The following is a 16,133-nucleotide window of genomic DNA, read 5'->3' as shown; positions in this document are numbered from 1 at the left end:
TTATGTAGCAGAGGATGGCCTAGTCAGTCATCAATGGGAGAAGAGGCCCTAGGTCCTCTGAAGGTTCTATGCCCTAGTATAGGGGAATGCCAGGAATGGGAATGGGCTGGGTTGGGGAGCAGGGGAGAGGGGGGAGGGGGTGGGGATAGGTGATTTTCAGAGGGGAAACTAGGAAAGGGGTAACATTTGAAGTGCAAATAAAGAAAATATCTAATAAAAATATTTTAAAAAAATAAATTGAGGGCTGGTGAGATGACTCAGCAGGGAAGAGCACTGATTGGTCTTCCAAAGATCCTCAGTTCAAATCCCAGCAACCACACGGTGGCTCACAACCATCAGTAATGAGATCTGAAGCCCTCTTCTGGTGTGTCTAAAGACAGCTAAAATGTACTTACATATAATAATAAATAAATCTTTGGGCCAGAGCGAGTGGGGCCGGAGCGAGCAGAAGTCCTGAGTTCAATTCCCAGCAACCACATGATGCCTCACAACCATCTGTACAGCTACAGTGTACTCATATACATTAAATAAATAAATCTTTTAAAAAGTAAATTGATTTAAAAAAAAAAAGAATGTAGGTCCACTGGAGTGGTTACTACCTATTATGCAGGTATATCAGCGCATAACTTAGGTTGCATTGACAGCTGCACACTGAGCCACCCCTCTACCCTTGAGCATCCCTTTCCAAACTGCTTGAGACATAAGCATTTCCTGCTAATGGACCGTTGTGCAACAACTTCCAAGCTTGGACAGATACATGTACATATACACATGCCTATAGTTACTACTACAGCAGGAGGTTTGCTGTGTCCCAATGCTAGAGCAATATATCCTTGGATACAAATGAAATGTCAACTTGATTAATGCTTAATCTAAACCAGTTGCCTAAATAGATATAATTTGTGAAGTTGGTGAACCTATCTAAATTATAATTAATGCTTCTGTATAGCATCTAAGATAAGTTGTAACAAATACTTGTCTTTTAAAAATGATTCTTTAGTCCCAGCACTTGGGAGGCAAAGGCAGGTAGTTGAGGCTAGCCTGGTCTATAGGACATGTCTCAAAAACAAAACAACCAAAAACACATAATATAGTATTTAATCTTCTCAAAGCCTTTAACAGCATTACAATTGCTACATTTGAAATACACTGAAATGTCAACCTCTTTTTCTTTTTGAGTACCCACGGTCATCTTTAATACAAAATAAATTTGAAATGAAAAACATTATATGCATAGCAGAATCCAATCCTAATGTGTGTGGACAGTGCTGAGGGGAGGTTATTAAACCCTTAGAGCAAGAGCTGGTGGTCTTAAGGCCACTGGGGGTGAGCTCTGACCGTTAGAGCTTGGTTTTGCTTCTCATTTGCCACTGGATATGACCTGATCCTGTGCCAGCACGACCAAGCTACTTCAGTGCCCATGTCTTCCCTGCCATGAGCAACTCCTCCTCCTGCAGTTGCTTCTGTCAGAGATTTTGTTACAGTGCTAGCAAAAAGTCTCTAATACAGACTAAGCTTGAATTAATTTTGAAACAATTAATTAATTATTTTTTCTTTCAAATGACAGAACTTATCAGTGTAATTCACATAGGTAATTCCACTTCTATAATGGTAGAATGAGTCTTCCTAAGAGAGATTTTAAGGCTTGGCAAATTGATCCTTAGTCCTATCTGTATTGGTGGATACATGAGCTGACATGAAATGCTGTCAAAAGCAAACCATTCTCACCCCCAAAACAAATTGAACGTAGTACTTCAAACATTATTTTCAGGGATCATGATTGATGACGAAATTCTGAAATCCATACACTGAATCTAAAGTCCAAATGAACACTCAACGTAGAGCGGTAATAAAGCCCTGAGCCAATAGCAGTCACTAATGGTGCAGACTGCTTAAATGTAGATCCTTTTTGAGGAACACTAGTTTTACCTAGAAGGTAAACTCCTACAAGATAGCTCTCTTCTAAGAAGATAAGCTATAGATTTCAATTCCATCAATTCCTTTTTAGACACAAATAAAACTACAGCCCATGAGATTTAGCAGGAGACAACTCAAGGTATTACTTAAAATGTAATATACTAATAATTGCTGGTTTTTATATGGTGACAATTTCATAATAAGTATATCTTAATTTTCTCCTTTTCTTTCCTATGATAAATGGTCATTTTGTAAATTAGGTTTGAGTTTCAACTGATTATTTATATAGTCTACTTAAAATACCATGAATCTAGTCATATTTTACAAAAATTTTGATTATAGTTTCATCTTTTACAAACATTGTTGCATATATTTTTAAGTCTATTGACTTTCTGGGAAAGATAACATTTAAATATAAAACACTTAATAAATAATTGGAAAGTAATAGTTTTTATTTATTTTGTTTTGTTTATTTTGGTTTTTTGAGGTAGCATTTCTCCATGTAGCCCTGGCTGTCTTGGACTTGCTGTAGACCAGGCTGGCCTCAGATGGGCAGAGATTTCCCTGCTTCTGTCACCTGAGTGCTGGGATTAAAGGTGAGCACCGCCATGTCCAGCATTTTATTTTATATTTTCAGACAGGGTCTCATCTATTCTAGGCTGGCCTTGAACTTGCTGTGTAATCAAGGCGGGGCTTCAATTCCTGGCCTTCTTACTTCCACCTGCTGAATGCTAGGATTAAAGGTGTGTGCTGAGCCGGGCGTGGTGGCGAACGCCTTTAATCCCAGCACTCGGGAGGCAGAGGCAGGCGGATTTCTGAGTTCGAGGCCAGCCTGGTCTACAAAGTGAGTNGAGTTCGAGGCCAGCCTGGTCTACAAAGTGAGTGCCAGGACAGCCAGGGCTACACAGAGAAACCCTGTCTCGAAAAACCAAAAAAAAAAAAAAGGTGTGTGCTGCTACTCCAGCTTTGATACTGTTATTCATAAAAATAAAATTAATTATCTTTTGTTCAGTCCCAACAATACCTCTGGAGAAAGCAATACTCTATCCATACCATCCAAAATAAGTTCATGGAAGAAAAAAAAAAATAGCAAAATCAAAACCAAACAACTCCATCTAACTCAAATACATAAAATGTAAACAATTATTTTACCATTTGACTGGTAATTAAAAGTAGAACATTAAAAGAGAAGAAACAAAACAAAATATCTAGTATCTACCAGGTATGGTAGTGCACATCTTTAATTCTAGCACTGAGAAACAGAAGTAGGAAGATCTCTCTGAATTCCAGGCCAGCCAGGAAGACACAGTGAAACGTATTTTAGGCTGGTGTTGTTTTATAGTCCAGCATCCATATTTTACATGTGGCTTGTTCTTATTTGATCACTGTCACTAAGGCAGGACTGTGTGCATGTGCTGGGGAAGGGGACTGTGACGACAACACAGGTGCCCTGTGTGCAGCATTAGTCAAACGATCTTTTGTATCAGGAAGCCAAAAACAAAGTAATCATATTGAAGTATTCCTGTGCTTCCTAAAAGGTAAGATGAAACACGTAAGTGACTGATAAATTCGAAAAGCAAATTAAATATAATAATAACCATGATGGAGGAAGACATAAATATGTAGCATGACATACATATGAAAAGGTTATGAGACAATTGAACTGTTTTTTAAAAGAACATAAAAATGCGGAGATTAAAAATAGTTCAATGAATATCCTGGAAATCAATTCACAAAGAATATTTTTCAACACATAGAAAGAATGTAGAGGCTTTAAGAAAAATTACAGCAAGCAAATGTTAAATGTGCAACCTAAACTCAGAGAAATACACAGAAGTAAAGGCCAGCCCTAATTTGCATGAAGTATTCTACCCGACAGAGAACTGAAGCTATGTAAGGCACTCTCTGGGCTGTAAATTAAAAAAAAAAAAAAAGTCCATTTTGTTGCGTATGCACCTCTTGCAATAAATTTGAGTCAGCACCAATGACAGCTCTGCAGTCCTCCTATGTGGTGCTGATCAGGTGGTTGCAGAGCTTCGGCTCACAGCAACACAATGCAGCTGAGCCGGCAAGCAGAGCCCACAGCCAGAAACCCTTCCGACTCCCACAACAAGACGACCTTTAAGCTGCAAGTTTCCTGGAGAAAATGAGATACTGATAGTGAAGACGACAATATGGTAAGCAGTTGTTTAAATTGGTAAAAGACGGATTTTGAATATTTCCTTTTCTTTAGCATTTTTTTTTTGTTTTAAGCTAATGTTAGGATTGAATAGATTCAATAACAAGTGCATGCACCAAACCCTGCTGCAGTAATAGCCGAGGTTTTCATTTTCATGTCCACTCACTTTGTAAAGACATACATTGTTTTTCCTTTAAAATTGGTACTGAAATATAAGGGAAAAAAATCATTTTACAAATGTACGCTATCAGGCTTGATTTTTCCAAGTTCATTAAAACGTTTTTTACCAGGATATAGTTATCCATGAGAAGATGAAATTTCAAAAACTGTTTTAATCTGTTTTAACGTCTCAAACTACAAACATATTGTGTCTTACAATACTGCAGAGATTTAAGAAAAACAGACATGACAGCCATTTTTTTTTCTGAATCAAAAACATTATCAAAAATAGTAACAGCCTAAGTAAGCCTATAAAACTCCTCATTTGCAGACAGTGCCATTCTATCATATAAAGGCTCCGAGAAGATAAACAAGATGAATATACTAAAGGATAAAAATAGAGAAAAAAATGTAGGAGAGTCTCTCTCTCTCTCTCTCTCTCTCTCTCTCTCTCTCTCTCTCTCTCTCTCTCTGCCTTTCTGTCTGTCTGTCTCTCTTTCTCCCCCAGTTCCCCCACCCCCACCCACCACATAGCCCCAATTGAAGGATTAGGCATTTGGACTATAAATGAAGGGCAGCTTTGTTAGTTTAATCACTGGAACAATTATAAAAGGACTCAACAACAAGGAGGTTTATTGAAAATTTTGCTGAATGCTAACTGACCCATGCAGATGCTGAGGGTGAATTTGCATATTAAAAGAAGGATGTATCTGTTTGTTTTCAGGCTTTGATGGAATATCAGATATTGAAAATGTCTTCCTGCCTGTTCATCCTTCTGTTTCTCACACCTGGCATTTTATGCATTTGTCCTCTCCAGTGTACATGCACAGAGAGGCACAGGCATGTGGACTGTTCAGGCAGAAACTTGACTACATTACCACCTGGACTGCAGGAGAACATTATACATTTAAACCTGTCTTATAACCACTTTACTGATCTGCATAACCAGTTAACCCCATATACCAATCTGAGAACCCTGGATATTTCAAACAACAGGCTTGAAAGTCTGCCTGCTCAGTTACCTCGGTCTCTCTGGAACATGTCTGCTGCTAACAACAATATTAAACTTCTTGACAAATCTGATACTGCTTATCAGTGGAACCTTAAATACCTGGATGTTTCTAAGAATATGCTGGAAAAGGTTGTTCTCATTAAAAATACCCTAAGAAGTCTTGAGGTTCTTAACCTCAGCAGTAACAAACTTTGGACAGTTCCAACCAACATGCCTTCCAAACTGCACATCGTGGACCTGTCTAATAACTCACTGACACAAATCCTTCCAGGGACATTAATAAACCTGACAAATCTCACACATCTTTACCTGCACAACAATAAATTTACATTCATTCCAGAACGGTCTTTTGACCAACTTTTGCAGTTGCAAGAGATAACTCTTCATAATAACAGGTGGTCATGTGACCATAAACAAAACATTACTTACTTATTGAAGTGGGTGATGGAAACGAAAGCCCATGTGATAGGGACTCCTTGTTCTAAGCAAGTATCCTCTCTAAAGGAACAGAGCATGTACCCCACACCTCCTGGATTTACCTCAAGCTTATTTACTATGAGTGAGATGCAGACAGTGGACACCATTAACTCTTTGAGTATGGTAACTCAACCCAAAGTGACCAAAACACCCAGACAATATCGAGGAAAGGAAACCACATTTGGTGTCACCCTAAGCAAAGATACCACTTTTAGTAGCACTGATAGGGCTTTGGTGGCCTACCCAGAAGACACACCCACAGAAATGACCAATTCCCATGAAGCAGCAGCTGCAACTCTAACTATTCACCTCCAGGATGGAATGAGTTCAAATGCAAGCCTCACCAGTGCAACAAAATCATCCCCAACCCCCGTGACCCTCAGCATAACTAGTGGCATGCCAAATAACTTCTCTGAAATGCCTCAACAAAGCACAACCCTTAACTTACGGAGGGAAGAAACCACTGCAAATGTAAAGACTCAGCCACCTTCTGCGGCTAGTGCTTGGAAAGTAAATGCCTCGCTCCTTTTAATGCTCAATGCTGTGGTCATGCTGGCAGGCTGAGGGTCTGCAGTTTCTGAAACGAAGGAGAACCTTCCTCCATGATGTACAGTTGGGAAAACGTGCCCCTATCTAACCAGTGATTCAAGCTATATTATGTATTCAAGAAAGCCAGTCTTATATTTCTGACTCTGATGTAAATGAAGTAATTTGTCTTAATTAAAAGAAGTGCACAATGTCTTGGTACTTGCTGCTATTTTCCTGTCTTAAGTAAAACTAATGACTTTTTTTTAATGAAATGTTTTCTTTTTAAGGCTTCAACTTATTGCACAAACTATAAAGAGCATCTAAACTTTAATATGTATTTTATGTATGTTTACACTGTCAAATGTCTGGGACAAAATAAAAGGCCTATGCTCCTGGCTGTGTCATGTGGTCTCTAGACATTATCATAACACCATGTAGCAGAATCAAGAGGAACTAACAGCTTTTGCTGTAGGGAAGATGAAGCCTTTAAGGTGAATGAAACGTGGGCCACTCAAAAGGGTTTTGCCACTTAAGTGAAACCAAGGCTGTCACTGTAAATAAATGCTCACACCACATCATTGTTTTACACACAAGACAGAACTGCTTTCAATCTAAACAATGTCCTGCTTCTGAGAGACTCTTGCTACTCTGCAGATTATATAATGGACAACTGCTCTTCAAAAGGCTAGGAGGCACTTAGCTTTGCATCTTAACAGGGAAAATTTAACTTTGCTTTGCATTTAAGAAAAGTATTAAAAACAAAAGAATAAAAAGTTTCCATTTAAGGACTTGTTAAAGAGTTTTCTTGTATATTTAATTGATCATTCATTAATCAAAGTTAAATATTTACAGAGTTAAAATCTTACTGCTACTGTAATGAGAAATTTGTCTTTTATAAGACCAGAAATTATAATTTGATCTTCCAAATTTAAAATAAGATTAGCTTGGGGCTAAAACCATGGAGTCTAACAGTTTGGGTCACTCTGAGGGAGACTGTGGGATGGAGAGAAGTGAGGAGTGGGTGGTATTCCTTCAGTCCTACAACCATGGAATTTCTAATAAAGTAGACTGACAATGAAGCTAGGCAGGGGACAGATTAGACACTTCAAATCAACTGCACCGGGATCCAGTTAGAATAAAGTACCAAGAATTTTGGACAAAATATAAAAGTACTTCACATAATGAATTAGAATCAACATAAGATGACTTAACTAAATTAATGTGCAAACTACAATGTCCAAAGGTGGTAAGCTACAAAGGAGGCACTCATTTTTGTGAGATACAAAAAAAAAGAATATAACTTCAAGCATTTCTAAATTTGGGGAGAGTGAAGAAGTTGTGTTTTTTCTTAAAAATTTAAAAAATCCATATAGTTTTCTTTCTTGGGTTAAAAGCTCAATTGCCTCCTGCCCTGCCTGTGTATATGTGTGTGGGATGTATGCATGTAAGATTGGAAGTATCTGTTATCTTTCTCCATTGCACTTTGCTTTACTGGCCTGAGACATGGTTTCTCACTGAAATAAAGCTTGCTGTTTTGGCCAGGCTAGGTGGGCTGTGAGCTCTTGGATCTGTCTGTTATCACCCTAATTCTAATGCACATGCGTTGGGGTACGGCACATTCAGCCATGCCTCATTTTTTTTTTTAAACATGGATGCTGGGGACTTCAATTCCAATCCTCATGCTAGAAGAACAAGGATTCTTACCCAATGAGCCATCTTCTCAGCCATGTAAAACACCTCTACCCAGAAAGTAACATTCTACCAAACTCCTCTTCTCCATACCTTTTTTGCTGTTGTCATGAGTCAGGGTCTCACTGTACAGCACTGTATAGCTGGCTTGAAACTCCCTGTGCTCACCAGCCTAGTCTCCCAGTCCTAGAGACCCACCTGCCTCTGCCTCCAAGGGCTGAGATTAAAGGCAAGCACTGCCAGGCCTGTCCTAAACATTTCTCTTTTTTAAAAAGGCCTAAGCTCATGAAAAATTAGTTATATTTTTAATAAAAATCCATTCTTATAATGTCTCTATAGTAGTTTTGAGTATTTTTCTGCCTCTATAAACTTGACTCACTGTACTAAGCAATCTTACCATGAAAAAAGCCCCTAAAATGATTTTAAAATGCATTACCTCTCCAAATGGGCCTGGTGTCCATTCTCCTTTCCAAAATGATCTAATATCTTCACTACCAGTATCAAACATACTAGTTTGAGTTGATTTCTTTTGTTTTTTTAAACAGAAATGCTGAGTTTCACAAACGAGATTGTTTACACACAACTTTTAAGTTGTGGATACCAAAAGTTTAGTATCTTAGAATTCCAATGGAGACAATAACAAGAAAGTATAATTATGGATTATAGTATTAGCAGTACCCATGGATTAAACTGTCCTGACTAACATGTCTGCAAAATGCAGAAGATAAGTTTGGTAAATTTACAAGTACAACATCTGTCAACTACATTGATCATGTTCTTAGGAAGAAGTACCTAGCCTTACAGTTAGATAATCCTTACCCTCTAAGGAACTGATATTTGAATCATTACTAATCAAAGAGGGCTCATCTCTAAATGTTACTGTATTATTAACCCTCAAATACTTTAAAATGTTACTCCTCAGTATCTCTTCCTTATGTACATACATATAAGTACAGGTATACGTCAGCATGTAAAATGACTTATGACAATTTTTTTGTTAAATGTCTTGGCCAATTATAGTCATTTAAGGGTTTTAAGTACATATAAATTGGTGAGGTGTATTAAATACATTTTTAATTTAGGATGTCATCAAATAACAAAGATGTTTATTGATCTGTAAGTCCATCCCAAGTCGAAGAGTCTCTATTCTGTATTAATATGTACACATACCCCTGAGGCTATATTCTGTTGGGTAAGTAATTTACCTCTGTTACTTCTTAGCTGTACAATTAACAAAACAACTTATTGCTCTAAGCTAGTCTCCTCATCTAGGAAATTGGTTGACATTATAGTATTTCTCCTGACATAATCCCCAAAAAGCCTTAATAGTGTCTTGGCCATTCACATGTGCTATTAAATCTTGTATAATGATGCCATGAATCGACAGCAAATTCCTATAATGGATACCAAAGAAGTCAGAGAAGCAACACATAAAATCCTGGATAAGGTTATACTAGAGAAATTATGTATAAAGAAAATTAAAAGCCAGGTGTGGTGGTTCATACCTTTAATCTAGTACTTGGAAGGCAGAGAGAGGCAGGTGGATCCTTGTGAGTTCAAGACTGGCTTGGTCTACACACTAAGTTCTATGATAAACAGGGTTATGTAGAGAGACCCTGTCTCCAAAAAAAAAAATATTAAGAACTAGTTAAGGAATGATATCAATGAATACTAAACCACCAGTTTACATCATACTGACAAAAACAATATTTTTATTTGGTTGGTTTCATTTTGAACGGAGGAAAAAATATTTACTTGGCATTAACTATGTCTCATAGACATCCATTTTAGTAAAGACTAGAACATTGTGAAAGCCCCCTGAAGAGGATAAGCAACTGCAAATTTCAGCTGCACAACAGAGAGCTTGCACCTTTAGCCACCCTGTAAAACAGTACTTGGCCGATAGGAAGAGAATGATTCAATGGGTAATAAGGCTTAGTATGCAATCCTAGAGACCTAGGTTTGATCCTTGGAACCTATGCAAGGGTAGAAGAAATTTCATGTAGTTGTCTTCTGACCTCCACATATGTGCTTTGGATCATAGCATCAATAAAGTAGCTCACAACAGCCGTTCGTAACTATAGTTCCAGGAGACCTGAAACCTTCTTCCGAACGTGTGGGCAACAGACACATGTATGGTAAGCATATATACCCTACAGGCAAAGTAGTCATACACAAAATCTAATAAACAAACAAACAAACAAATGATAGAGGGATAAATAAAAAAGAAAAATAGTACATTTAAATTTAAAAAAAAACCCATAATTTGGGTATTCTAGAACAACACACAAACAGATGATAATTTAGTTAAATAAGAAACTAAATACATATTCTTTTTGTTTTGTTTTGTTTTGTTTTTCTAGACAGGGTTACTCTGATTAGCTCTAGCTGTTTTGGAACTCACTCCGTAGCCCAGGCTAGCCTCACAGAGATCCACCTGCCTCTGCCTCCTGAGTACTTGGATTAAAGGCGTGCGCTACCACTACCTGACTACTAAATTTATTCTTTTTTTTTTTTTTATTATATGTAAGTACACTTTAGCTGTCTTCAGACACACCAGAAGAGGGAGTCAGATCTCATTACAGATGGTTGTGAGCCACCATGTGGTTGCTGGGATTCGAACTCTGGACCTTCAGAAGAGCAGTCGGGTGCTCTTAGCCACTGAGCCATCTCACCAGCCCCCTAAATTTATTCTTAACGGATAAATTGCTTATTGAAAAGATACCCGGGAAACACTTTCAGAAACATAACCTTAAATTAAAAAAAAAAAAAACTAATGAAATAAATGTGGAGATGTACATGACTTCTTCATATGTTGGTCAAAATAATTAGAAAACTATAAGAAAAAACTATAATGCTAAAGAACTAATATCCACACAGAAATGGGTGAATGTAGAAAACATTAATGCGAGGTAATAAGTTCAGATGTCCCAATTTATTCATTCCCTCAACCAAATTTAGCAAGTATCTGGAACATACCAAAGGCTATGAATAGGACACACATCTTGACTAGTTGCCATAAAACTGCAGTTATTTATTTAATGTAAGTAACACTGTCACTCTTCAGACACACCAGAAGAGGGCATCGGATCCCATTACAGATGGCTGTGAGCTATCACATTTTTGCTGGGAATTGAACTCAGGACCTCTGGAAGAGCAGTCGGTGCTCTTAACCATGAGCCAACTCTCCAGCCAATGATTAAGCATTTTTTTGACAAGCACTTCAATGAGAATTTAAAATAGGACATAAAATACTTATGTCATTTGGAAATATAAACAGGCAAAAAATCCACCCCTAAACCCAGAAGAAATGCTAGATATACCTTGGTATCAATCACAGTAAGACAGAAGAGGGGCTGTAGTCCATCTTAGTAGCAGAGCATGTGCCAAGAGGCACACATATAACTCAACACACACATTAAGACAGTCATTAATACAGAAATGGTAAAGTACAATTAGTAGAGAGTACGTAAGAAAGAACTCCACACCTTTTTCTGTATGGGTGTTTTGGCAAGTGTGCCTAAAATATTTTTTAACCACGTTTTATTTATTGAGAGGCAGAGAGGGGAGGGATGGGGGAGGACAAAGGGAAGGAGGAAGGGAGGGTGAGTATTAGTGTTTGAATCATATAGTGCATGTGTGTGGAGGTCAGAGACCTACTTTGGGATGTCAATCTTTGATGAAGATCAAACTCAGATAATCAGGCTTGAGAGTGAGCACCTTCACCCACTGAGCCATCTTGCTGGCCTATACGTATATATGTTTAAAGATGGGTCTCACTCTGTTGCCCAGGCTGGTCTCAAATTCCCAATCTTCCTCTCTCAGCTTTGGGGTTTCAAGCATATATTTTCATGCCCAACCAACAAAAGCTTTTATTAGTTGTGTAACATTAAAATATTAGCTCTATGCCTCAAGGTAGAAGAGCTACAGGAAGAAAATAAGATGACACAGCATTTAAAACAGTGCCTAGCACATACCATTTCTTAAACATTGTTAACTTTGGGAGAAAAAAAGAAGCAAAGAGCAAAAGGAGGAGGAAAGAGTCAATGGTACAGTGCTGGGGAATTGGAAGACCATGTCCTGGAGAGGTGGATCAGCGGTTAAGAGCACTTGTTGCTCTTGCCAACAACCTGAGTTCAATTCCTAGGGCCTAAAGGTAGCTCACAACCATCCTTAACTCTACTTTCAGGGGATCTGATACCCTCTTCTGATCTCCTTGGGCACCAGGCACACATGTAGTGCACATATATAAATGCAGGCAAAACATTCATACACATTAAAATTAAAAAGTATAAAAATTTAAAAATAAGAAAATTGGAAGACACTTCAATTTTACATTTAATTCATGTGATACACACCACAAAGTGAACTAGAGATTGCCAATAAATTTGTCAGTCAAACCTTCTGATTTCTTTATGTTGAAACATCAAACCTGATAAAAATATTAGAATAGAATACTATAAAGGAGATTGCTAATATTAAAAATAATAAAAATCTTCCAGTAGGTATCTGAGCAAAGGACACAAGCAGACTGTTTACAACACAGGAAACGTGATAATTAATATGAGAATATGGACAGCCACATAACTGAGAGACACAATAAAAATAAAATGTAATATCTTAAAATCTTTAAAATAACAAGCAAACTTAAAAACGTATGGGATAAAATCAGTGCGGGAGAAGACAATACAATGGCCACATTCACACACTGGCATGATTCTTTTGGACAGTAACTTGGCCATGACTCAGAACCTAGCATCCTCATACAGCGTCCCATAGCTCGAGCAAACCAGACTTCCTTTGCTTCTCTCACCACGCTCTCTCTCTCTGGCCACGACACGTTTAGGAATGCTGTATGTCCCCCTTCTTACACTAGCAATCCTATTTATCCTTTGTATTTCAGTTTTGATTTTATTTCTCCTAAGTTTCTTTTATTAACTATCTTTATCTGAATTTCTAAGGAACAAGAACAGATCAAAGATGTGACCAGTGCATGAACAATGACCTACTTAGGACACGCAGAGTCTACTCTAGAATCTACAGTTCTTCCATTTAGGTCAAAGCAAAGTCCGGAGGGACGTTAGAGAAAAGTTAAGAATGAATGCAGTCAAGTGTAATGGAATGTACTTAGAGTATCCGCTACTTACAAGTTCCAAGTCAGCCTGGACAACTTAGCAAGAGCACCCATCTCAGAGGGGAAAGTGAAACCAGAATGAAGGCTCTCGAGAGGCTATTATTTGCCATCCAAAAAAAAAAAAAAAAAAAAAAAAAAACTAGTTCAGGGCAGGGTAGAATTACATGTGAGCCAATTCCAGATAGCTGCTAATTACCATTAATTCTGAAAATTCCTGAACAATTAGTAAGGCAAGCTGCTCAAATGTAGTCTGCCAGGGAGTGAAAGCTAATGTCACCTCAGTGTATTAATGTGTTAAGCAGATTCATTTGTTTCACACACTAAAAACTGTAGTGTAAAGTGAGGTCTTTAAGAAGCTCAGCTTTTAAGAAATGCCATTTTGGCTCAACTGTCTTTCTTTTGTTAAATGTGCTGAAGAACTGAGTGGCAAAATGCAGGAGAAACATACTTACGTTTCCTCATCAGAATCCCTGGGTCACAACTCTGGATTTGTTGAGGTTACTAACGAAGTATAGAAATCAAACCTCTGTTTAAAACAAAGTAGCAGACTTGTTCTGCTGTGTACTATAGTTTAACAGAAAGAACATAATTAACTTTTGTCATCTTAAAGTCTGTTGCCTTGATAACTGATTGTGTTCTGATTTCAAAAGTAGTTTAAATATTATACAAGGGTATTTTAAGGAATAAGTTAGGTTCTGGGAATATAGTACAGTCATTCAAGTGCTTTCTGAGAAAGCACGAAGATCTGAGTTTGAACTGCCAGCACCTATATGAGAAGCCAGATACAAGCAGTGTGCTGTAATACTTACCCTAAGAGATAGAGACAGGAGGACCCTGGGGACTTGTCTAGTCAGCAAGTCTAGCCAAATCAGTGAGCTTCAGGGCCAAAGAAAGACCATATTTCAAAAAACAAGGTAAACAACATCCAATATCAACTCTGGCCTCTGCATGTTATGTGCGTAACTGCACAGACACATACACACAAGGAAAGAACTCAAGTCAAATGTATTGACCATTTGTGTTTTAATTACAGACAGTTTACTCTGTCTTATGTTCATGAGTGTTCTGCTGCATGTATTTTGTTCACCACACTGTATGCCCCACATGCATGTCGAATACTTAATGAGGCTAGAAGGAAGCATTGGACTCCTTGGAATGTGAGTAACAAACATTTGAGAGCTGCAATGTAGGTGCTGAGAATTGAACCTAGGTCCTTTGTAAGAGTAGCAAATATTGGTAACTGCTGAGTCATCTGTCTATACCTATACCTTTTAATGTGTAAGTAATTTTGGATCACTAATGAGCTCAGAAAGAGATATGATTGAACTCATGAGGCATACAGTTTCCCATTCACAGTTATACTTCAAATAGCTGACTTATTGTTTATCTCATAAAAAATATGACTTAACTTTAAGCACATGTGTACATGTGTATACATCTGTACATCTGTATAGAAATCAGAGGTCAGGTAACTTCATGAGTTGGTCCTCACCTACTACATTGTTTGAGGCAGAGCATCACTTATTGTCTGTTGCATACGCTAGCCTAACTGGCCTTTGAGCTTCCAGGATACCTCCCTGTTTCCATCCTTCCATAGGAGTGTTGAGTATTACAGATGTACGCCAATGCTACCACTCTGTGCACTCTGAGGATCTAAACTCAGGTCATCAGACTAACCACACCAGGAAACACAACCCTTTATTTTGCATTATTTTGTTGCCCATAGTCACAGTTTCAACACAATGAACACTTCAAAAGCTGAGGGAATTTGAATGACTTTCAAATACTTGCCTCAACAGAACATAAGCTCAGATTTAATAGCTTTTTATCAAGTAGAGAGGAGGAGGAGACACCAAACCACCAGTAAGGAAAAACAAAGATGCCATATACCACAATAACCACTGGGAAAGCTATTATTTGCCAACCAGAGCCTCAATGACCACTAACACATCTGAGCACTACATAGCATAAGACTATCTGGCGCATGGCCACAGCCATTCACCAGCTTGTTGTGTAGACACTCGATATTCAGGTGTACTTCCTCATACCAATGGCAATTAAGTGAAGTCACTGTCTAAAAAATAATTTCATCGAACTGTAGGGGCTAATATTTCCTCATGCTATAGCTTTTCTATAAGATAACATCAAATCTTTTCTTGCTTCATGTTGTTTTGGAAGAGAGGCCCTCCTATACAACATATGCTGGCTTTGAATTCATTTTCTGTCTCTGCCTCAGCCTACCCAATGTTGGGATTATAAATTTATGCCACCATACCCAACCCTCTTGTTTTCATAAAAGAGTCTAAGTCTTTGTCCTGACTTTAAACTGTACCAGAAAGCTATAAGCCATTAAGTATGAACTTATACACACATTGTAAAAGCCAAGTTTTTTTAAAAAACAAAAAAACAAATTAATTGGAAAATTAAGGAGTCATTTAAAACTAGGAAAAATATTTTCACATATAAATCATAAAATGACCTGTAATGGATTTTAAGTATAGTTCATCAAAGCAATCATAAGTGGTTTTATTTAATCCAATAAATCCATAATTGGATTTACAAAACCATTTAAGAGATAGTTTTTACTTTTTTGTTTCTGTTTTTTGAGACAGGGTTTCTCTGAATAGCCCAGACTGGCTATCCTGGAACTAGTTCTATAGGCTAGGCTGGCTTCAAACTCAAGAGATCCACCTGCCTCTGCCTCCCAAGTGCTGGGATTAAAGGCATGCGCCACCACCGCCTGCAAGAGGCTGTTTGTAAATTACAACAAAAAAGAACAAACCTCACTATAAATAAAACTATATTAAACTTGGTATTTTGTCATCTTAAATCAAAAAAGCTCAAGTATGTTTTTCTATCATATTGTAAAAGAATGTGCTTTAAACTTTAAGAACACTCCTCCTCCTCCCCTAAAATGTTGTGCTAGAAGGAGGCATAGTTTGAAGTACATTGTCTCTATTGGTGACTCTTTTTGTAGAGAACAACATTAACCCAGCTGGGTTTATATACTTGCTCTATATTTTTTTTTTTTTTTTTTT

At 37.7% G+C, this 16,133-nt stretch overlaps 2 protein-coding genes across 7 annotated transcripts in view; one reads left to right on the top strand and one right to left on the bottom strand.

Moving 5' to 3' along the window:
* Nucleotides 1-16,133, bottom strand: part of Nf1 (neurofibromin 1) — a 248,756-nt gene that overhangs the window by 71,096 nt on the left and 161,527 nt on the right. The gene's annotated exons all lie outside the window — the stretch shown is intronic.
* Nucleotides 3,905-6,667, top strand: Omg (oligodendrocyte myelin glycoprotein). Its single transcript, XM_021176617.2, has 2 exons — nucleotides 3,905-4,094; nucleotides 4,980-6,667. Exons 1-2 carry the CDS (start codon nucleotides 4,092-4,094, stop codon nucleotides 6,306-6,308), a joined length of 1,332 nt encoding a protein of 443 aa, XP_021032276.1. The 5' UTR covers nucleotides 3,905-4,091; the 3' UTR covers nucleotides 6,309-6,667.

Source organism: Mus caroli, chromosome 11, assembly GCF_900094665.2.
Source record: "Mus caroli chromosome 11, CAROLI_EIJ_v1.1, whole genome shotgun sequence".
Lineage (NCBI taxonomy): Eukaryota > Metazoa > Chordata > Mammalia > Rodentia > Muridae > Mus > Mus caroli.
The sequence above is the reverse complement of the archived record's forward strand: the minus strand, read 5'-3'. Positions and strand labels throughout refer to the sequence as shown.